The sequence below is a fragment of the Rana temporaria genome, chromosome 1 (assembly GCF_905171775.1).
Source record: "Rana temporaria chromosome 1, aRanTem1.1, whole genome shotgun sequence".
Classification (NCBI taxonomy): Eukaryota; Metazoa; Chordata; class Amphibia; order Anura; family Ranidae; genus Rana; species Rana temporaria.
Genome location: NC_053489.1, coordinates 431910695 through 431934631, shown reverse-complemented (window position 1 = coordinate 431934631; position 23937 = coordinate 431910695). Strand labels below are relative to the sequence as shown.

Here is a 23937-nt window from a genome sequence, read left to right as displayed (position 1 = left end):
TGAAGTCGCACAGATATGAACAGTACTCATTGGAAATGATGGGGTATGACTTGTCATGTGACCTTGCAGTCCCAAGTCGCAGGACAAGTTGCACAAGTGGAAACAGAGCCTTATGATTTGACCTCATATTATTATATAGTTTTGGTAAATCTGAAGGAAAAAAATGGACAGAAAATTGTATAGTGTGTATCTGCTCTTAGGATATGGTAATGTCTTGCTATGCAGTAAAATATCCTTCAGATTGATCGTAAGCAGGCTGGCAGTATGCTTCATTGATGCTGTATAAATCAGCATATGCAAATAAAAAAAGGCCAAGTCAACCTTTTTAAAATGAAGGACCCAACATTTGCAAATAAAAATGTGCATTTAGGTCAGGGTGGATTTGATTTAAATCAAGTCGATTTAAATCACATTTCCCCCACAACTGCACAAAATTAAAGCACTTGTATATCAAAGCGAATTTCCCCATAAGAAATCATGGAAACTCGGATGATTCATTCCACAACCATTTACTTGTGGATCTTGCAGTTTATAGACCATATAAAAAATATTATAGCAATGTGATAGGTTATATAACCATAAAATGCCCATCCACAAATGGCAGCCTCAACAAGGTAATTGGAAGCAAAATCCACAAGAAGCTAAAGAGTATACAAGAAAAGAGAGGCGCCTCTAAGTGTAGCACTATGGTTAAATTTAATGAAGGTACAATATTTAGCAACTTGCATGGTTGATGAATAAAACATGCACATCTAAGTATACAGGCATCCGGAGTAAAGCTGTCCACATAGACCAGTGATGGCGAACCTTGGCACTCCAGATGTTTTGGAACTACATTTCCCATGATGCTCCTGCACTCTGCAGTATAGTTGAGCATCATGGAAAATGTAGTTCAAAACATCTGGAGTGCCAAGGTCCGCCATCACTGACATAGACCATCCTCCTCACCGATGTCAATCTGCAATCGTGACCGGGAAGACTACCCTGCAGTAGAGTGATCTGAAAGTGTGGCTTGAAGCGCTCATGGAGCGCGGTGTGGAGGATGATCTATGTCAGGGATATGCAATTAGCGGACCTCCAGATGTTGCAAAACTACAATTCCCATCATGCCTCTGCCTTTGGGTGTCATGCTTGTGGCTGTCAGTCTTGCTATGCCTCATGGGACTTGTAGTTCTGCAACAGCTGGAGGTCCGCTAATTGCATATCCCTGATCTATGTGGACAGCTTTACCCCAGATGCCTGCATACTTAGATGTGCCTGTTTTAATCATCAAACATGTGAGTTGCCAAATGTTGTATCTTCATTAAATGTAACCATATTACTACACTTGGAGGCTCCTCTCTTCTCTTTTATGCTCGGTTGTGACATGACATGATAAATTTGCTTGTCTTGCAAACTGCTCTCAAATCAAGGTTTTACTGTATTTGTAAAGAGTGCAGCGCTAAAAATAAAAGATCTATAGAGATTATATAATGACACAAAAGTAAGTACACCTCTCACATTTTTGTAAATATTTTATTAACACTTTGCTACAATGTAAAGTAGTGAGTGTGCATCTTGTATAACAGTGTAAATTGGCTGTCCCCTCAAAATAACTCAACACACAGCCATTAATGTCTAAACCGCTGGCAACAAAAGTGAGTACACCCCTAAGTGAAAATGTCCAAATTGGTCCCAATTAGCCATTTTCCCTCCTTGGCGTCATGTGACTCATTAGTGTTACAAGTTCTCAAGCGTGGGAGCAGGTGTGTTAAATCTGTTATCGCACTCACTCTCTTATACTGGTCACTGGAAGTTCAACATGGCACCTCATGGCAAAGAACTCTCTGAGGATCTGAACAAAAATAATTGTTGCTCTACATAAAGTTGGCCTAGGCTATAAGAGGATTGCCAAGACCCTGAATCTGAGCTACAGCACGGTGGCCAAGACCATACAGCAGTTTACCAGGAAAGGTTCCACTCAGAGCAGGCCACGCCATGGTCGACCAAAGTAGTTGAGTGAACGTGCTCAGCGTCATATCCAGAGGTTGTCTTTGGGAAATAGACGTAAGAGTGCTGCCAACATTGCTGCAGAGCTTGAAGGGGTGGGGGGTCAGCCTGTCAGTGCTAAGACCATAAGCCACACACAGCATCAATTTGGTCCGCATGGCTGTCATCCCAGAAGGAAGCCTCTTCTAAAGATGATGCACAAGTAAGCCTGCAAACAGTTTGCTGAAGACAAGCAGACTAAGCACATGGATTAGGATGGTGTGAATCTCACGCCACAGAAAATATTGTGTGGTATATGCTACCAGTGATTAAATAAATGTGAATAAATATAATTAAATATGAATAAGCTGCTATATATATATACAATACCGTGAATCAACAATAGTATTCAATAAGAAAAAAAGTCCATACACAATTATAGATTGAATATAATTTGTGCAAATGTGCAAAATAATTTCCAGTGATGTGTAGAAAGTCCTTTGATATTTTAAATTAGATAGTTGCGTGATGAAAATAGATGATCAGAGTGAAACCTTTACCATATAATATTCCACCCGATGTGATCCACCCGGAAGTGACGTGAATATGCGTGATCAGTATACGCCTCGACGTACGTTTCGTGAGTTACGTCATCAGGAAGCTTCCTGACGACGTAACTCACGAAACGTACGTCGAGGCTTATACTGGTCACGCTTATTCACGTCACTTCCGGGTCAGCTGGTTGTTGGTGGTGGACCGCACGCCAACCCACGGCGACGGAGACCATCTCTAAAACTGAATACGCTCAGCAGCCTCAGTGCCGGGACTTGGGCACCGGACACAGTAAGGAGCCATTTGGCTGTTATTGTTTTTACATGTGTTTTAAATAAATCAGTGTTACACTATTGCGGCCCTTTCTTTCATATCCCACGGTACTTGGTATCTGTTGATTGGAACATGATCAGTTGATTGGATATCTCCAGGTCTGCAAGGATTTATTCACTCTGTATAAAACAAAGCGTTATTGACCACTTTTTAATTAAAGGGTCAAATATTGTTGGTAAGGAGCCATTTCAGTTGATCACATCGGGTGGAATATTATATGGTGAAGGTTTCACTCCGATCATCTATTTTCATCACTTAACTATCTAATTTAAAATATCAAGGACTTTCTACACATCACTGGAAATTATTTTGCACAAATTATATTTAATCTATAATTGTGTATGGACTTTTTTTCTTATTGAATACTATTGTTGATTCACGGAATTGTTTATATATAATATATTTACCTATGATTCAAATATTCATATTTAGTTCACCAGCGCCCCCTACCCTCCCATTCCAAACTAAGGACATGGATTACTGGAACCATGTCCTGTGGTCTGATGAGACCAAGATAAACGTATTTAGTTCAGATGGTGTCAAGCGTGTTTGGCAGCAACCAGGTGAGGAGTATAAAGACAAGTGTGTCTTGCCTACAGTCAAGCATGGTGGTGGGAGTGTCATGGTCTGGAGCTGCATGAGTGCTGCCAAAACTGGGGAGCTACAGTTCATTGAGGGAATCCTAAATGCCAACATGTACTGTGACATACTGAAGCAGGGCATGATCCCCTCCCTTCGGAGACTGGGCTGCAGGGCAGTATTCCACCATAACAACCCCAAGCACACCTCCAAGACAACCACTGCCTTACTAAAGAAGCTGAGGGTAAAGATGATGGGCTGGCCAAGCATGTCCTCAAATGGAAGGTGGAGGAGTGCAAGGTCTCTTGCATCCACCAGCTCCGTGATGTCGTCATGGAGGAGTGGAAGAGGACTCCAGTGACAACCTGTGAAGCTCTGGTGAACTCTATGCCCAAGAGGGTTGAGGCAGTGCTGGAAAATAATGGTGGCCTCACAAAATATTGACACTTTGGGCCCAGTTTGGACATTTTCACTTAGGGGTGTGCTCACTTTTGTTGCCAGCGGTTTAGACATTAATGGCTGTGTTGAGTTATTTTAATGGGACTTCAAACTTACACTGTTCTACAAGCTGTACACTCACTACTTTGTAGAAAAGTGTAATTTCTTCAGTGTTGTCACATGTGAAGATAAAATATTATTTATATATATATATATGTGTGTGTGTGTGTGTGTGTGTGTGTGTATATATAATATATATATATATACACACACACACACACACATATATATATATATATATATATATATATATATATATATATATATATATATATATATATATATATATATATATATATATATATATATATATTCTCATTCGCGCAAATATATTAATATGCAGACAATCAATTATATATAAATAATGCCTATGAATAAAGTCTGAAGATGCATATACAAAATTATATCACATGTGAATAAAGTACAAAAAATTATTCAGAGCTGGATTCCATCAAAGAAAGTCCCATGGGAGAAAAGAGGGTTTGGGAATGACGATCATACACCTGACAGCTTGACACCCATCACCATAATCAAAAATGGAGGCTTACCAGAAACCCAGTGACCTTACAGCGCTTGGTTGGATCTCTGATCCGCTGAGAAGGAAATTGGGACGTTCCTCTCCTATGGCCGTGGATGGTATACACCAGGAGGTTCACAGCAACCCAGGATGCAGTATTAGGAAGCCTTGCTAGCAGAATGTTTAGGAGACAAAAAGACTCCACAAAGTGTGATTCTGTTTTCAACATCCGGTTTACTAAACCGTACACTTGCATAAAACTCTAAGCTATGATCATGTCACAGACCACAGATCAAACAGATAAATTGTGAGTTTCAAGCAGTGATCACGCAGGTGCATCAGCATGTGTACGTGACTATCCCAACAATTGTTTCCTCATAAATGACATCAGGGGTACGTACATACACATGCCTAATGCTCTTTAAATAGTCCCATTGAGAGACGAGGAAGCATTGCCATAGGTCACATAGAAATTACCTTTACATCCATTGGTACACAAATCATGTCTCCCCACAGGTTAAATGAAAGAATGACCTGTGCAACCATTGGTAAAAGATTATGCCCATCAATCAAGGCAAACAGTTGTTCCTAATCAGCTGAAAGGGGGGGGGTGGGATTAAATGCACAGCGCCATCTTGTGGGTCATAACAAAATCTCCATAGAGGCAGATTTTGACCATCACTCAAGGCAAACAGTTGTTCCTAATCAACTAAAAAAAGAATTAAATGCACGGCGCCATCTTGTGGATCATAACAAAAAATCCCCATAAATATAACAAAAATGTATTCAAATTTAATTAAGTGGACACGATTCCTCTTCATCCCAAGTATTGTCAAAATAGTATATATAATAAAAAAAACAATATAATCATAATTTGATAGTTAAAATATAAAAAATAAAATTATGAGGTTTACAGAACCATACATGCATATTGAAACATATATATATATATCTCTAAGGGCATCTAAACCATTTAATTTAACCTCAAAATTGGACGGCATGTGGTGATTATGTGTCCCTAAAGTCATCTAACCATCCTATTTGACCACAAAATTAGAAGGACAAATGGTGATGAATTTGTGGTGGAGGGGACATCAACTGTTTAATAATAAATAAGTCCACATTCAAACCATGGGGCACATGAGAGCCTAATGTGTAGATCCAATTGGTTTTTGCTCTGGAAATATTCCACTTTCCGTTACTGCCTCGCCATTGGGGAACATATTTTTCCATACAAAAGGATGAAATTGTTACCTCCACTTTCTTTAAACGGACAGAAATGGGTATATTTAATTTAGACTCTTGGGTACCATCCCTCCTGGTTAATAGCTGTGCCTAAAGGACAATCCTTGTTTTTAAAATGCAACTGTACCCATCTGAAAGGTGGAGTTGACCTTTTAACCATTTCCAGCCCAAGGACGTCGTATGACGTCCTGGACTTTCAGTGGGGATATCTGAAAGATGCCTGCAGCCACAGGCATCATTCAGATATCCATCTCTTCATCCGGCGAATATCTGCACCATAAGAACGATCATAGCAGCGGTTCCGCCGCTTGATCGTTCTTATAGGCGGCGGGAGGGGACGCTCCCGCCACCATCCGGTGCTTCTCCGGGCTCTCCTTTGCCATCGGAGACCCAGAGAAACGATCCGCCGGCGTCCGATGGAAACCATAGAGTAGACTGGTGACTAGATCATCTCTATGATCGCCGGAGACCCGGGCGCGATGTTATGGCGTCACACCCGGGTCCTGGAATGTAAACACAGCCGCAACCGCGGCTAAAAGCATTAGATCGGTGAATTTTTTTTCACGATCTAATGCTTTTCAGCCTGGAGGAGAGATGTGGGGTCTTATTGACTTTGCATCTCTCCATAAAGAGTACCTGTCACAAACCATTCCTATTACAAGGGATGTTTACATTCCTTGTAATAGGAATAAAAGTGAAAAAAAAATGTCAAAAAAAGTGTAAAAATAAAAGAAATTGAGTAAAATAATAAAAAAAAAAATTTAAACGCCCCTATCCCCGTTAGCTCGCGTTTAGAAGCGAACACACACGTACGTCCCGCCCACATATGTAACCGCTGTTTAAACCACACATGTGAGGTATCGCCGCGTGCGTTAGAGCGCCAGCAACAATTCTAGCACTAGACCCCCTCTGTAACTCTAAATTTGTAACTTGTAAAAAAAAAAAAAAAATTAGCGACGCCTATGGAGATTTTTAAGTACTGACGTTTGGCGCCATTCCAAGAGTGTGCGCAATTTTAAAGCGTGACATGTTGGGTATCTATTTACTCGGCGTAACTTCATCTTTCACACTATACAAAAAAATTTGGCTAACTTTACTGTTTTGTTGTTTTTTAATTCACAAAACCGTTTTTTTTCCCAAAAAAAGGCGTTTGAAAAATTATTTCGCAAATACTGTGCGAGATAAAAAGTTGCAATGGCCGGCATTTTATTCCCTAGGGTGTCTGCTAAAAAAACATATATAGTGTTTGGGGGTTCTGAGTAATTTTCTAACAAAAAAATTATGATTTATGCATGTAGGAGAGAAGTGCCAAAATAGGCCCGGTATGGAAGTGGTTAATGTTCTCTGGAAGGTTTAGTTCCCAATGATGGTACCCGATTCATCAGAAAGATGGTAGTCATTGCAAATGTTAAACCCAGAAAAGAACATTAATTTTATATTCGCCTTTTGGATGAATCGCTAATCTATTTCATGTTAAGCTGTTGTTTTACCACTTCTGTCTGTCTTCATGACCTATGATAAGCCCATATACTGTCTCTTCTCCTAATGGAATATGGTTTGCACTGCTTCCTATGTCCCCCTCGGTTCCATGATCAGGTTACACTCATTTCTTAAGACCTGGTACCTTGCCCAAGCAGTGTGTTCAACTGGACAATTTTGGGATGGGTCTGTAATAAATACCAGTGTGTTACATTGTGTTTTTAGTAAACATACATTTTGAGTCGTTTTTGCAGTGTGTGTGGTAAAGCAACTTTTATCTAGATTTTTGCATGCTTGCTCTTTTATCTTCTGTTGTGATAAGCTTTGTAAATTAGCCCTAGTGAGAGCTGTCAGCCGCCACAGTACAATTACGCTGAATGGTGACACTGCAGAGCAAGCAACCCCCCTGTGATCAGTGTGCAGTGGGAAAGCTGCTTAAGCCCCTTTCACACTTGTGCGTCTTTCTGCTACTTTGGACATCGAAGTCGCATGACAAGTCGCACCCCATGACTCCCAATAATAACCATTCATATTTTGTACGACTTTAAAGTAGTTCCAGTACTACTTTTGGTCTGACTTTGATGTGAGTTGCGGTCCAAAGACCAAGTTTACACAGGTATTCCCTGAAATTGTGTCAAAATCCAGCGACTTTCAAGTCGCAGCAGTGTGAAAGGGGCCTAAAGCTGAACCTGGAAGATGGCAGTTAGCATTGTATGTAGCACAGGCTACTATTGTGGTTTTCAGCCTCCCCAACTGCCTTACACCAAGCTGGACCAATGTGAGTTGACAATAAAGATAATTCCCGGAGTTTCACTTTACCGGCTGTTGAACTTCTTTATCAAACACATATGGAAGGGACAGGACCTGTACAGCTTTTAATCATTGACGGTTCAGGGAACTCTAAGGTCTATTCTGTCAATGAAAGTTGGTATGCATGTCTGTGGTCCAAAATTCAAAAGAAGTTGGTCCATGCACAAAACCGGATTTATATTTCCAGAGAGTATTCACTACAAAAAAAAAAAAATGGACACTTCAGTTTGTGTAAAAACCCTTTAATTCATTATAAGTGAATCCCATCAACAAAAAAAAAATGCCTTTTGCAAAAGATGCCTGTACAGATCAGGGAATGATTAGCTGACTTGTACATTTTTAAAGTAAAAAAAGAATGGGAACAATGGCAGCATAATATACTACTTCGGCAACAAAGACAAATGTTTGCGGAGTGGCTTATATCAAACGTTTACAATAACTTGTAGCAGGGCTCGACCAAATCCGGGCGCCAGGTCGCAATTGTGACCTGGCGCCCGGGCCCATTTGAGGCCACGGCCTAGAAGGCCACAAAGCCGCGGCCTCAATTATCGGCCGCCGCGATCGCGCGGTGGGGGAGGTGGGGGTGCACGGAGGCACAGGATCCTGTGTCTCCGTGCGCCTCCACGCAATCGCGGCGGGCCCGCGACGGACGGTAATTTAGGCCGCGGCTTTGCAGCCTTGTGAAGGCCCAAGCTTCTTTCTGTGACCTGGCTTCATCTGGTGGTGGCCGTTGGCATTACAAGAAAAACCACAGTTCTAATGTGTGTTTTTCACTGCCATCCCCTTCCCTCTAATTAGAACCCCCAAAAATGATGTATATTTTTTTTATTCTAACACCCTAGAGAATAAAATGACGATCGTTGCAATACTTTGTCACATAGTATTAGCGCAGCGGTCTTACAAGTGCACTTTTCTGGGAAAAAAAAAAAATGTAATTAAAAAAATAAGACAACAGTTAAGTTATCCCAAATTTTTTTTATATTGTGAAAGATAATGTTGTGCCGAGTAAATTGATACCAAACATGTCGAGCTTCAAAATTGCGTCAGCTCGTGGAATGCCGACAAACTTTTACCCTTTAAAATCTCCACAGGCTGTTTTCTGGCTCCTAACTTTTTTAGCTGGCCCCTAGATTCCAAGCAAATTTGTCAAACCCTGACTTGTAGTATACAACACTTAAAACGGGAAAACAAACTTGTGTTAAACAAAATAAAAAACAAAAAAAAAATTTTTTACTTGTTTGAATGTATCCCAAATGCCCTAATATGCCCCCAGCTGACACTTGGTCATGTTGGTTTTTACATCGGTCATTGGATCCTGACAATGGAATGCAGTTTAGCTATATCCCATCATACCCTCAAGTTTCCAGACCATCCTTCTCAGGCATGATACCCACCCACCCCCGCAAACTCCACTCTGTGTTTTTTTTTTTTTTTTGCAAATGCTTTTCAGTTAACTGACCTTGCATGCATCACTTTTTGACATGTACAGCCTTGGTGTCATGGCCTTGGAATTCGAACCACCGTCTGTTGAAATGTCACTTGCAGATACACAATAATAATAATGTAATAGTTCACTGTACATCCAGAGTTACTGGATTAAAGTATAGATACAGACATTATTTCCCCAACTGCATGCAGCAGTTTCAGGCTAGTTGGCTGTCGAAGCAGTGTATATAAGGGTACTTTCACACTGAGGCGCTGGTGGTAAAGCGCCGCTTTTTTTAGCAGCATTTTACCGTCGTGTTTGCCATGATTTTCGGGTGCTAGCGGGGAGATTTTAACCCCAGCTAGCGGCCGGAAAAGGGGTAAACCCGCCCGCAAAAAACACTGTTTTGGAGGCGCTAACCCATTGATTTCAATAGGCAGGGGCGCTATAGGAGCAGTATTTTTACCGCGCCTCAAAGATGCAGCTGGCGGGACTTTTTTTTATGGGGTAGGGCTTATGGGCCAACACAAATTTCAGACAAATGATTGTAAGATTGGTTAAAGGGAATACCCCCACTATCACTGCCTTCAAGAAAACAAAATGTAATTTCCAACTTCCAGGCCTTTTGTATGTGCAAACACCCATACATTTTCAGACTGAATGCAGTGTATATACTAAGACTGATAGACATTTCTATATGCAAAGCTAAACTATTATAATATAAATAAATGTTATATTTTATTTATATATCAATTTATTTTTATTCTCAACTGAAGGTCAAAAACCCAAATCTTATGGCTCTTCTGAGGCGGAAAGTAAGGCTTGCCCAACCATATGCTGGAGTTTTTCTCAAGAGAGATGACAAGTAAGTATGAAATTGCTTTGTAGAACAGGGGTGGGCAAATTTAGATAGAATTCTGAACCATTTATGTCATTTAAAATAGGTAAAGGACCACATTACAGATTAGAAAGTGACATTCTCTTCATCTAGATCAGTGGTTCTCAACTCCTGTCCTAAGGACCCACTAACAGGCCAGATTTTAAGTATTACCATGGGAGGATGCAGATTAGAATGCTGCAATTACCGTAATATCAGCTGTGATGTATTTCTGTTATCTTGCAAAGCTGGTCTGTTAGTGGGTCCTGAGGACAGGAGTTGAGAACCCACTGATCTAGATTGTCATAAGATGTTGGCATTGGTACTACGTGTACTAGGGCCGAAACAACTAATCGATTAATCGACAAACTAATCGATTATGAAATTAATCGATTACAATTTTCATAATCGATTAATCGGCCAGTAACATAATGGGGTTAAAAAAACGAAAATTAGCCCTTTTATAGTGCAAAAAAGCTAATTGCTACTGTAAATATTACTTTCACTGTCCCGCAGTAAAAAAAATGAACCCCTTACAGTAGCAATTATTTGCTCTTTTTGTACTTTATTTTAGTTTTTTTAACCCCATTATGTTACTAAACCTCTCAGGCCTGGGTTCAAACCTCTGTTTTTTGCGGAAACACACTACAGTTCAGTTACATGTTTTCCTATGGGACACGTTCACATCCATGATTTTTTTTTCAGCTGCTGCGTATTTAGAAAGGGCAAGGACTTTTTAACGCAAAACGGTGCTATTTTTTTTTGGTTCAATATACTTCAATAGAGAAGCTGCAGAAAAGCATGTAATGTGTTTTTGCGGCAAATTTGTGTTTTTTTTTTTTTATAAGGCTATTTTCTGAATAATCAAAACAATAATCGGCCAACTAATTGATTATGAAAATAATCGTTAGTTGCAGCCCTAACGTGTATGTACAAATATATTTTAAAAATAACTGTTTGAATTGAGTTTTTGTTTACCTTAACCTCTTACCGACCGTCAAACTTGACGGTGGCAGAATGGCTCCCCTGCGCAAATCGCCGTAGCTGTACGGCGGCCGCTTTAAGGGGAATAGGGGCCCCCTCCACGTCATTGAGGAACCGATGCGCGTGTCCGGCGGCCGCTATGTCTGCTGAGCACCCGCGATCACTCCCGACAGAGCCAGAACGGGTAAAATCGCAAACATCACCTTTTCTTGCAGGGGAGAGGAGACAGATTGTGTGTTCTTGGTATATAGGAACAACGATCAGTCTCCTCATACATGCAGGTAGGGGGTACAGTTAGAACACACTGAGGGAGCACATTTAACCCTTTGATCGCCCTTGTTAACCCCTTCTCTGCTGGGACATTTATACAGTAATCGGTGGTTATTTTTAGCTCTGATCGCTGTATAAATGTCACTGGTCCCAAAAAATTGTCCGATCTGTCCGCCGCAATGTCGCAGTCCCGATAAAAAAAATCGCAGATCGCCACCATTACTAGTAAAAAAAAAGAAAAATTCCCCAAATCTATCCCCTATTTTAGACGCTATAACTTTTGCGCAAACCAATCAATAAACACTTATTGCACTTCTACTTTTTTTTTTTGTTTTTTTTTGACCAAAAATAAGAGAAAAAAAAAATAAAAAGAATATATAAACTGAGGAAGAATTTTTTTTATTTTTTTTTAAAGTGGGGATATTTATTATAGCAAAAAGTTTAAAATATATATATTTATTTTTGTTTCAAATTGTCAGTCTTTTTTTGTTTATAGCGCAAATAATAAAAACCGCAGAGGTAATTAAACACCACCAAAAAGCACAACCAAGCAATTGTTAACGACGCAGTGCCGTATCGCAAAAAATTGCCCGGTCAGGAAGGGGGTAAATTCTTCCGAGGCTGAAGTGGTTAACGTGGGGTTCCACCCAAAAATTCAACTTCCGCTTGAAGTGCTCATGACCCCCTGACATGCCACATTTGGCATGTCATAGGGTGGGGTAACAAATTTTCACAGGTACCCAGCTCTCCCCCCCCCTCCCTTCCTGCAATCTTCTGGGACACGTCCCAGAAGATTGCTCGGGCCATTCATAATGCGTTGCTCGTGCAGTGCACGCCCGGCTGTGAAGCCACAGCCGGGCACCCACACTTGCAATGCTGGCGCCGCAGAGAGGAAACGGAAGAGAAGTGAGGCTTCAGGCGGCAGCATCGCTGGACCGTGGGACAGGTGAGTGTCTGTCTGTTTATTAAAAGTCAGCAGCTAAATTTTTTTTGTAGCTGCTGACTTTTAATAAGGGGGGGAACTCCGCTTTTAAAGTGGTTGTAAACCCTATTAAAAAGCCCTGCAAGACAAAGGCATAATGAGCTAGTATCCATAGCATACTAGCTCATTATGAATTACTTGCCTTGGTCCTCGTACCCTCCTCTGGCCGGCAACATCTCTCCCGGAGTGACTTCCGGGTATCGGGGACTCCGGCGCTGTGATTGGCCGGAGCCACTATGACGTCACTCCCGCGCATGCACGCGGGAGCCGCCAGTAATGGCATACTGACTGACGTACGTGCCATTGATTCAGTTTGCTTTAGTGCGCATGTGCCGATGATATCGACACATGCAGGGGATATCTCCTAGACCGTGCAGGTTTAGGAGATATCCTGGGTAGATACAGGTAAGCCTAATTATAGGCTTACCTGTAGCATAAAGTGGTTATTCTAAACAGTAAAAAATCTATACCCATTGTATATAATATAGAGTATCAACATTCAAAATGACTTGGGCCCCTTTCACACTGGGGCTCGATGTGCGGTGGCGGTATTGCGCCGCTGTTTTTAGCGGCGCTATATTGTCGGAATTGCGACAGTATTCGGCTGCTAGTGGTGCGGTATTAACCCCCGCTAACGACCAAAAAGGGTTAATACCGCGGTGCCCAAGGAGCGGTGAAGAAGCGGTAAACACACCGCTCCAAAGATGCTGCTGGCAGGACTTTTGGAGTGGTCCCACCAGCGCATCGCCTCAGTGTGCAAGCCCTCAGGCTTTCACATTGGGACTGCAGGGAAGGAGTTTTTCAGGTGGTATTTATGCGCTATTTTTAGTGCTAAACCGCCTGAAAAACTCCTCAGTGTGAAAGTGGCCTTACAAGGACTTGCAGTGGCAAATGACACACAACTTATATGAAGAAATGGCCTGTAACTGTAATGCCCTGTACACACGATCGGATATCTCATGGAATCTAATCCGATGGATTTTTTTCGTCGGATATCCGATGAAGCTGACTTTCATCAGTCTTGCCTACACACCATCGGTCAAAAATCAGACCATGTCCAACGTGGTGACGTAAAACACTACGACGTGCTGAGAAAAATGAAGTTCAATGGTTCTGAGAATGCGTGGATTTTTGACCAATGGACTTCCACACAGATGATCGTTTTTTTTTCTATTGGTTTTTTTATCCATAGAAAATTTTTAAAACCTGTTCTAATTTTTTTTCTCCGATGGGAAAACAAACCGATGGGGCCCACACACGATTGGTTTGTCCAATGAAAATGGTCCATCGGTCCGTTTTCATCAGACAAACCGATCGTGTGTACAGGCTTAAGAGTATAAAAATATAGTGTGTGCAATTCAGTCTGGGCCACAGGGAGGCAGGGGGATCCAGCCTAGACAGCGCTGAGATCCCAAGGGCAGTGTAGAGATATAAGAAATCATTCAAAAGACAAAAAAAATAAAAACGGAAGAGAACAAAATGTGAACAAAAAGAGCGTTCATGATTGTTTAGGCTGAATGTAAATGTTTGTTCATGGAGTTGACAAGCCTGGTGCTAGCCTTATTTTAGTAATATGCCAAGTCACCAGCGCTCCAAATAGATGTGTTTTATTGTGAAGACAGCATTGTATAAGGCATAAAAAACCAACATGGGTCCATTTTTCAAGGCAACATAGTAAGAACATTTATATAATTGTATATTGTGGGTTTTTTTCATCTTCTTTTTTTTTCTTTTTTTTTTTTTTTGCTGGTGAATAATAGTAATGAGTCCGATTTGGTTGGAAGCCTGGATGAGATCTACCACACTGGTACATTTGTTCAGATCCATGAGATGCAGGACATGGAAGACAAGCTGCGAATGATTGTCATGGGTCATAGGAGGTATGTGTTTTGATGCAGATATTGGTACTCGCTACTGTTAAATGATCCACAAAGAACTTGATCCCACTTAAAGAAGCACATATTGAATTATTATATAACCTTTGTAGGAAGCATTATTGTTTCCCTTTTTTTTACTAGTGTTTTGTATGACGGTTGATACAACCAGTGATTATTTATTAGCAGGGCCTAGTGGGCTAAGGTGTACTCTGCATTCGTATAGATCAGTGGTTCTCCTGTCCTTAGGGCCCACTAATAGGCCAGATTTTAAATATTGCCTTGGGGAGATGCAGACTAGAATACTGCAATCACTTGTGATGTATTTCAGTTATCTTGCAAACTAGGCCGGTCGGTGGGTCCTGAGGACAGGAGTTTAGAATTACTAATATAGATACTGCCAACAGTGAGCCCTAATTCCCAACTTTTTTTATGTATACCTGGGTGAGAATCCTGTCTCATTAGGATGCCTGGGATTCCAGATGCAAGGGGTGATAAATACACTGAAAAGGTTATACTTTGTTAAATGAGAAGCAGCCCGATTAAAAAATAATTGGTAAATGTCCAACTGTGTAATAATTTAATGCCATTAGACCCTACATAGCTGAAGGAATATGAAATATGAATAATATTTCTACTCTGGGATCTAGCCATGTATTGTGACTATTCATTCTTTCTGAGCCCTTTGCTCCTGGCATCACCTGTGAGGATTTGGATTTGGCATAATCAGAATCTTTCACGAAGCAAGCTGTCTTTTAGCCTCTAAGGGCCTGTGTCAATGTGCTTTTGTATGCATCAAGCAGGTTTGGATCCTCATACAAGTCTATGAGAATGCAAAGCCCTTCTGCAGCAGGTCAAATGCACTTTTTACTTTTGAATAAACTCGGAAGCGTCAAAAATGGATGTCAAACTGATGCCATTGCCACAAGCCAAAAGCCTTTCGACACAGGCCCTAATACAAGCAGCTATTCTTGAGTTGCATGCTGAAGGCAAGACCCCAAAGCTTTACTGTAAGTGATCATACGGTCATCCGATAGTGTCCATAAATCAACTTGTTACAGGCTGGTAAAAGTAATTGGTCGTTTTTTTAAAGAATTTCAGTTTTCATGATTATACAGATCTTCAACTAGCTGAGGCTGGAGACTTTACTATATTTGGAATAAAACAGAAATTTTGTGTTTGGAAATATATAAAAAGTGTAATGTTGAATAAAAGGATTGAATCATTACTTCTAACATGCAGGATCCACATCAATAAGCAGCTAGAAATTGAAGCTGATGATCAAAAGCCTGATGAGAAAGCAGATGGGAAGAAGAGACGAAGAAGTTCAGCAACCAGGAACACCAATGAGGTTGACAAGAGAGAGCAAGTAGTTGTGGATCCAAACTCCCCGCCAGGAGTCCTTATGGTCGAGGTAGACAATGTGGCACATGAGGAATTCCAGATCAATGAGGAAGTGAAAGTGAGAACATGATTTGCGTTTTTTTTTTTTTTTTTATGCATATATTGTAGTCTTAAGATGGCTGCTGGTGGTCAACATGCTGAGTTTTGTGCATAAACAATTTATATCTATAATGTGAAAAACATTCACATTGCACTCATGGTTACAAATGAACCCATTTACTGCACAGGACAAGCACAGTGTTCACAACCTGTAACGCTCATATCGGCTTTGAGAATCTGTGACAGGGTTGGTAAGGTTCCAGACATAAAGACATAAAGAATAATGGTATTTGCTTGGAACATGGGGGCTGTGTAAATTGGCCATTATTTAATATAGCCTTAGCTGTACTTGGCCCCAGGCGTGCACTTGATTTTCAAGGATGGGAAAATACAGGCATTTGTAAACACTATACAATCCTGCACAGGCCAGATGGTGAATGTATGCATTTCTAAAGGACAGAAATTTTCATAATCAATTAATCGGCCAGTAACATAATGGGATTAAAAAAAAACTAAAATGAGCCCTTTTATAGTACAAAAAAGCAAATTGCTACTGTAAATATTACTTTCACTGTCCCGCAGTAAAAAATGAACCCCTTACAGTAGCGATTATTTGCTCTTTTTGTACTTTATTTTTGTTTTTTTAACCCCATTATGTTACTAAACATCTCAGGCCTGGGTTCACACCTCTGTTTTTTTTTTTTTTTTTTGCAGAAACACACTACAGTTCATTTACATGTTTTCCTATGGGACACGTTCACATCCATGATTTTTTTTTCAGCTGCTGCGTATTTGGAAAGGGCAAGGACTTTTTAACTCAAAACGGTGCCATTTTGTTTTTTTTGGTTCAATATACTTCAATGGAGAAGCTGCAGAAAAGCATGTAATGTGTTTTTGCGGCAATCTGTGTTTTGTAATCTGCCCCAAATTTTTTTTTAAATGCTAATTTTTTTATTTTATTTTTTAAGGCTATTATCCGATTAATCGAAACAATAATCGGCCAACTAATCGATTATGAAAATAATCATTCGTTGCAGCCTGAATTTATACAGAGATTTGGAGGTTCTTTGTTTTAAGTGAAAGTAATCCTTTGATTTACAGGACAAAGTGATTTTATGTATTTAATGGCCTTTTGTCTTTCTTAGGCTCTGACTGCTGAAATAGTGAAAACTATCCGTGATATAATTGCTTTGAATCCACTATACAGGTATGAATTTGACATTATGCTGTGTTTAACTGTTACTTTACTTAAAGTGGAACTTTAGTCAGAAAATTAAGTCCTGCTAGATCACTTCAGGCAGGCACCCTTTGCAGGTATAACATTTAAAAATAAGTTTAAAAACCAGTAATACACTGCACATGCTCAGTTGCTCTCTATTTTTAGGCACTCATGAGTTTGTAGTGGCTGATCTGCTGACAGCCTTAAGGCTGCATTTACACCTAAGCCTGGCATTTTTAGACAGAAAGTTGTGTGATTTATTTATTTTTTCTGTGATTTTTGTACAGGTCAAAAGGTCACCAATGTAAACCGCAGAAACGCCTGTATTCTGCCAAAAAAGAAGCTTCTGTACTTTTTTGAGCAATGGGTGTTTTTCTTCAGGCGACCGAACGCTCAGATGTGAACAGGGGCTATTAAAATGAATGGGATTTGTCTTGTTGGGCATTTATAGTGCTGAGGCTTACAGCAGAAAAATGCCCAAAAACACCTAGGTGTGAACAGAGCCTAAAGCGGAATTAAAACCTATCCTTTTACAGCAAAGTAAGCTGCTTCTGTTTTATCTGCAACTGCCATGGTTGCTGTACATGTAATCCGTTATGACACAACCCATTTGATGGTTTCACAGTTTGGTTGAGAACACAAGCAAATGTGACAGTCAGCAATCCCGGCATTCCAGGAATGTGACTATTTTTTGAAATGGTTAAATTGATGGGTTTAGTTCTGCTTTATGATTTACTTCTGTTCATGGGGCTCTGGACTTCAGCAAAATGGCAGCCTACAGCAAGAAGAAACGGGAGCAATGCTAGAGGAAATTTATAGCACGCGCTAATTTTGGTAGCATAATTAAAGCTGAGCTTTACCCATAAACCACTTTGTCTTGCTGGAGGCTGCCATTTTGCTGAAACCCAAAGTCCCCAAACGGCAGTAAATCATAAAGTGGAACTATACTAAACCCATTGATTTAACAGTTTCAAAAAACAGTTACATTCCTGAATTGTCGGCATTGCCAACTGTCATATTTGCTTGTGTCCTTAACCAAACTGTCAAACCATCAAATGGCTGGTGTCATAACTGATCACATGTGCAGCACCATGACAGTTGTAGTTTAACCAGTTCAATGCAGGGCACTTGTACCCCCTTTCTGCCCAGACTAATTTTCAGCTTTCAGTGCTCTGACATGTTGAATGACAATTACTCAGTCATGTTACACTGTACCCAAACAAAATTTATATAATTTCGTTCCCACAAATAGTTTTTTTTTTTTTGGTGGTATTTAATCACTACTGAGTTTATTTTTAATTTGTTGTGCTATAAATAAAAAAAGGACAGAGTATCTTGTGAACAAATTCCTTTTTCTTTGTCATAAAATTTTGCAAGTTAGAAATTTTTTCTTTAAAAATTTTGTCCAAAATTTATACTGCTACATATCCTTGGTAAATAACTCAAATCCGTGTATATTATTTGGCCTTTGCCTAGGTTCATACTGAGTGCAGGAATAAAATGGTGCAAGTTCAGCTGAACTCACACCATTTTATTCCCGCATCTCAGTCCCAATTTCGGTAGCGATTTCAGAGACCTCTGTGCGGGTTTCTACACAGATGTCAATGGAAATTGCACCCTGAAATCGCAAAAAGGGGTTGGGGCTTTCCATGGATTTGGTGTAGATTATGCATACATTATAAATCTCCAAATGGATGAGATAAATTGCTACTTTCTTGTACCAGAAAAGGGACCTCCTTATGGCCAAATAGGGTTGGATGGCAACTGGTTAAACAGAAGCTGTAAGGGATAGCAGGGTTTAATTTCTGCTTTAAGGCTGTCAGCAGATCGGCCTCTACAAACTTGACAGTGCCTAAAAAGTGAGCATGTGCAGAGCTGGGTGAGACAGTATATTACTGGATTTTAAACAGTATAGGCACTTTTATTCTTAATTTTTTTACATAGCTATATTTGAAAAATTGTCCAGCCTGAAGTGATTTTGCAGGACTTAACTTTCTGACTAAAGTCCACTTTATTGTGGAATGTATGTTCCTTGCTAAAGCACATTATTTTCTAGCAAGTTGTTCTGAGTAAAGTTCTGCTTTAACCCTTTTGCTGCCAGGTCCATATGTCAGCGCGGGAGGGGGGTTCACACAATCCAGTGACTGCAACCACTGGGAGTGTGAAAGTGACAGGCGCACAACCCCCCCCGTTACCAGCGCCCGCCACTGCTCCTCGCCATGTATTCCAGGATCCACTTGCCTATTTGCGGGCCTGGGCAGATCTAACATCTGCTAGTGTTTTGGGACACCTAGGAATATGGAAGAACAAAGTACTATATGTACTTTGTTATATCAGGAAGTAAATAATGTAAAAAAAAGTAGTGATATTTCTTCTTTAAGGTTTCTAGATGTTTTTAGATCTATGGAGGGGGAAGTGTGGGGGTACTGTGCAGACATTATAAGTATTAGCCTCCTAGGTAAAGGATTTATGGTACAACATTTTTCCTCAGACATACTTTTTCTTATGACTGTGGGCACCTTTTTATAACTAAATTCAGAACTTTTTTCTAAGATTTGGATAGAGGGGTTAGAACCACAATCAAGTATTCCCTCCCCCCCCCCCTCTCTTCCCCCTCTTAAAATGTGGAAATAAAACAATGTGTTATTTTTATAGTAATTCTTGTTCATTCAATATATCGCGCTTCTGTCTCACCAGTAGTGGATTTTATGTTAATTTGCTTTTATTTTTACATTACTTTCTGACCATCGCGAGAGACGGCCACAGTTGTTACAAGCTTTAATTGCTGAGTTCAGTCTGTGATCTTGGCTTCCAATCACACAGTTCAGATGAGTGAAGAACAATCCTGCTACAGCTAAACCACATACATGGGCAGCAGCTTAGAGCATTGTATGTGTTGTACTTTTACAGTAAAAGATATGATAATGATGTGCATTCTTGAAATATGTGGTTTTCTTTCCTGTTGTCTATGTAAGGGAATCTGTAATGCAGATGATGCAAGCTGGACAAAGAGTGGTGGACAATCCTATTTACTTAAGTGACATGGGTGCAGCGCTGACTGGGGCCGATTCCAATGAATTGCAGGATGTTTTAGAAGAAACAAATGTAAGTAGGGGTGATGAAACATTGCTTAAATGCACATAGTGATACATTTTAAAGCATTTTAATATTCGTAAACAAAAATTAAGTGGTGTTTTAGTCTTTACAACCCCTTTAAAGTTTGTGGGCTTTTTTCTTCTACAGATCCCAAAGCGCCTGTACAAATCTCTTTCATTGTTGAAGAAAGAATTTGAACTAAGCAAGCTACAACAGCGTCTGGGCCGAGAGGTAATTAAAATGTATTCCCCCCCCCCCATACATTATTATGATTATAACAATCCTGATACTTTAGTGATTGAGTGATTGCATGGCCAGCAAGACCTTATTCTTTTTCCTCAGATATGTATATCTAATTGTAAAATGTTACTTCAAAGGCCATATGTGGCAAAGATTATCCATCCGGGAAGGGTCAATGTGGTACAGCAAGTAACCTGTTATATTACAGTGCTACACTGCAATACCAAATATTTTTTGTAATTTAAAAAAAACTGCTCACATTGTTGAATATGAAGTACTGTATGCATTCAAGTAATGGCAGTTTATTTTGAACATATGAAAAAATTGGTATGTATGTATAAATAAAGAAATTTTATATATATATCTCATATATATATATATATATATATATATATATATATATATATATATATATATATATATATATATATATATATATATATATATATATATATATATATATATATATATATATATAATCACACATGAAAATCAGCACAGGGGACATAACTTGCTATTTTTGGTTTAGGCGAAATGTTAGTCCAGTCTTGTGACAAGCTTGCTGTTTCTGGTGCCTTGCAGGTTGAAGAGAAGATCAAACAAACACACAGAAAGTATCTCCTACAAGAACAGCTAAAGATTATCAAGAAAGAGCTTGGCCTGGAAAAAGAAGACAAGGATGCTATTGAGGAGAAGTTTAGAGAGCGTTTAAAAGACCTTACAGTTCCTAAACATGTCATGGAGGTCATTGATGAAGAGCTTAGCAAATTGGGACTACTTGACAACCATTCCTCTGAATTCAAGTGAGAAACCGTTCCTGTCTCCTACTTCAGGATAGACCAAGTCTCAAAATGTAAACTCCTGAGCTACTTGAAAGGCCTTAAAGGGGTTGTAAAGGTACAATTTTTTTTTTTTTTTTTCCTAAACAGTAATGCAAGGCTTTCTCCCTGGTTTGGAGTATCGTGCTCGCCCCCTCCCTTGGACTACAGGAGAGTCAGGACGCTCTCTACGTTGCAGATAAAGGAACTGTGTGTTAGTGGGCATCCTGACTCTCCTGTAGTCCAAGGGAGGGGGCGAGCACAACACTCCACATCAGGGAGAAAGCATTGCATTACTGTGTGGAGTTACAGACAGAAGAACAGGAAGTGAGGATTTCTCAGAAGAAATAAGGACATTTAAAAGCAAAATGGAAGGATGAGGTAAGTGATGGAGGACTGCACTACGGTAAAGGAAGCTATTTGGGGGGAAAAAATGTACCTTTACAACCCCTTTAAGAGTTATTTCTCACCAATTGCACTCCACACACCTAAAGTTTTATTTTTTCAGTGTGTGTGTGTGTGTGTGTGTGTGTGTGTGTGTGTGTGTGTGTGTGTGTGTGTGTGGTATGCCACAGATACACAACTGCTTAAAAAAGTTTTTTTTGATAAAATTTAAAGGAAAGGAAATTAAATGTGTCCAGGAGAAATTATCAGGCTTCAGCTATAATTTTTTCAGTGCAGATAAAACTAAAGGCAGACACCCGATTAATTCTGAGCAACATCAACTTTTCCTTTGTACTAACTAGAATGTTGGGTTCTTCAATATAATTTTAGTAATGTCTAGAGATTTTGTTTTTTATTAAAGTTTTAGTGCACTTATCCTGCTTTTATTTGCGTTAGCAGTTATCTGTGTTTACAATGCTTTGATAACCTAATACGTTCTCTAATATTGTATTCACAAATTCAGTGTCACAAGAAATTACCTTGACTGGCTAACTTCCATTCCTTGGGGAAAGTACAGTCAGGAGAACTTGGATTTGCGTAGAGCAGAGGAAGTTTTGGAGGAAGATCACTATGGAATGGACGATGTCAAAAAGAGAATACTTGTGAGTATGTTAGGGATATAGCCTTATATTTAACCACTTAAAATGTAGAGCCATAATCCTGATAATGTTTTCAGCTGGCGATGAGCTGTACTGTAAAAGATCTTGAAGTAAAAACCTTCATTTTGCTACAGCTTCTTTGTTTTTTTATGATGGGGTATAATGTAGGCAGTTATTAACAAAATTAAAGGTTTGGTAATATGCAAGGAACAAAAATGTTTCTACTTTTGTCAAAAAGCCCCTTTTAACCACTTCAATACCGGCCCATTGTCATATGACGTCCACAACGGACCTCTACCGATCCGGGTGGACGTCATATGACGTCCTGGGTTTGTGGGGGGATATCTGAATGATGCCTGCAGCTAGAGGCATCATTCAGATATCCTTCTCTTCTGCCGGCGATTCTGCACAACGTAAGAATGATCATAGCGGCGGTTCCGCCGCTAGATCGTTTTTACAGGCGGCGGGAGGGGACATCCCCCCCCTCCCGCCGCCATCCGGTGCTTCTCCGGGCTCTCCCGTGCCATCAGGGGCCCGGAGAACGAATCGTCCGGCTCTGGCAGGAAGCATAGAGATGACTGGTGACCAGAGGTTACCAGTCATCTCTATGACCGTCAGAGGACCCGGGCGCGATGTGATGACGTCACGCCCGGGTCCCCGTAAGTAAACAAAGCCGCAATTGCGGCTGCTAAGCAACAGTAATCATGAGATCGGTGAATTTTTTTTCACCGATTTTCATGCTTTCCAGCCTGGAGGAGAGATGCGGGGTCAATAAGTACTCCATAAAGAGTACCTGTCACACACATTCCTATTACATTCCTATTCCTTGTAATAGGAATAAAAGTGATAATAAAAAAAAAAATATGTAAAATTAAATAAATAATAAAAAAAAAATTTAACGTCCCCAGTAGCTCGTGCGCAGAAGCGAACGCACACGCAAGTCCCGCCGACATATGTAAACGCCGTTTAAACCACATATGTGAGGTATCGCAGCGTGCGTTAGAGTGCCAGCAACAATTCTAGCACTAGATCTCCTCTGTAAATCTAAACTGGTAACCTGTAAAAAATTTCAAAGCGTTGCCTATGGAGATTTTTAAGTACCGAAGTTTGGCGCCATTCCATGAGTGTGCGCAATTTTAAAGCGTGACATAATAGGTATCTATTTACTCGATGTAACATCATCTTTCATATTTTACAAAAAAATTGGGCTAACTTTACTGTTATTTTTTTAATTCATGAAACTGGTGTTTGAAAAATTATTGCGCAAATACCGTGCAAGTTAAAACGTTTTATTCCCTAGGGTGTCTGCTAAAAAAAACATATAAAATTATGATTTGTACATGTAGGAGAGAAGTGCCAGAATAGGCCTGGTATGGATGTGTGTATAAAATCCCTGTATGGAAGTGGTTAACCACTTGCCATCTGCCTTATAGCAGTTTTACTGCTTACAGGGTTGCAGCTGTGTGTCGGATTTATTCGTGACCCGACGCATCCTAGTAGGGCTCGCATGTGTGCTGCTGCTGGCTCACTTCTGCTGTGATTACACACAGGGGAAGCCGATTGGCGGGTGCCGGATACTCGATATCCACGGGCACCTGCCAATTGTCGGGCAGATCAGTTCTGTGTCTCTGCCTATGTCAACAAGGTAGATATCCATTCTGATGGAGGAAGGGATGTCATTTGT

General features: G+C 40.1%; 1 protein-coding gene across 1 annotated transcript in view; it reads left to right on the top strand.

Moving 5' to 3' along the window:
• Nucleotides 1-23937, top strand: part of LONP1 (lon peptidase 1, mitochondrial) — an 83021-nt gene that overhangs the window by 8688 nt on the left and 50396 nt on the right. The window contains exons 2-9 of the mRNA XM_040325724.1: nucleotides 10184-10272; nucleotides 14281-14400; nucleotides 15637-15856; nucleotides 16983-17044; nucleotides 20032-20161; nucleotides 20300-20383; nucleotides 20975-21195; nucleotides 22118-22256. Coding sequence (XP_040181658.1) covers nucleotides 10184-10272; nucleotides 14281-14400; nucleotides 15637-15856; nucleotides 16983-17044; nucleotides 20032-20161; nucleotides 20300-20383; nucleotides 20975-21195; nucleotides 22118-22256 — 1065 coding nt within the window. The remainder of the gene's footprint in view (nucleotides 1-10183; nucleotides 10273-14280; nucleotides 14401-15636; nucleotides 15857-16982; nucleotides 17045-20031; nucleotides 20162-20299; nucleotides 20384-20974; nucleotides 21196-22117; nucleotides 22257-23937) is intronic.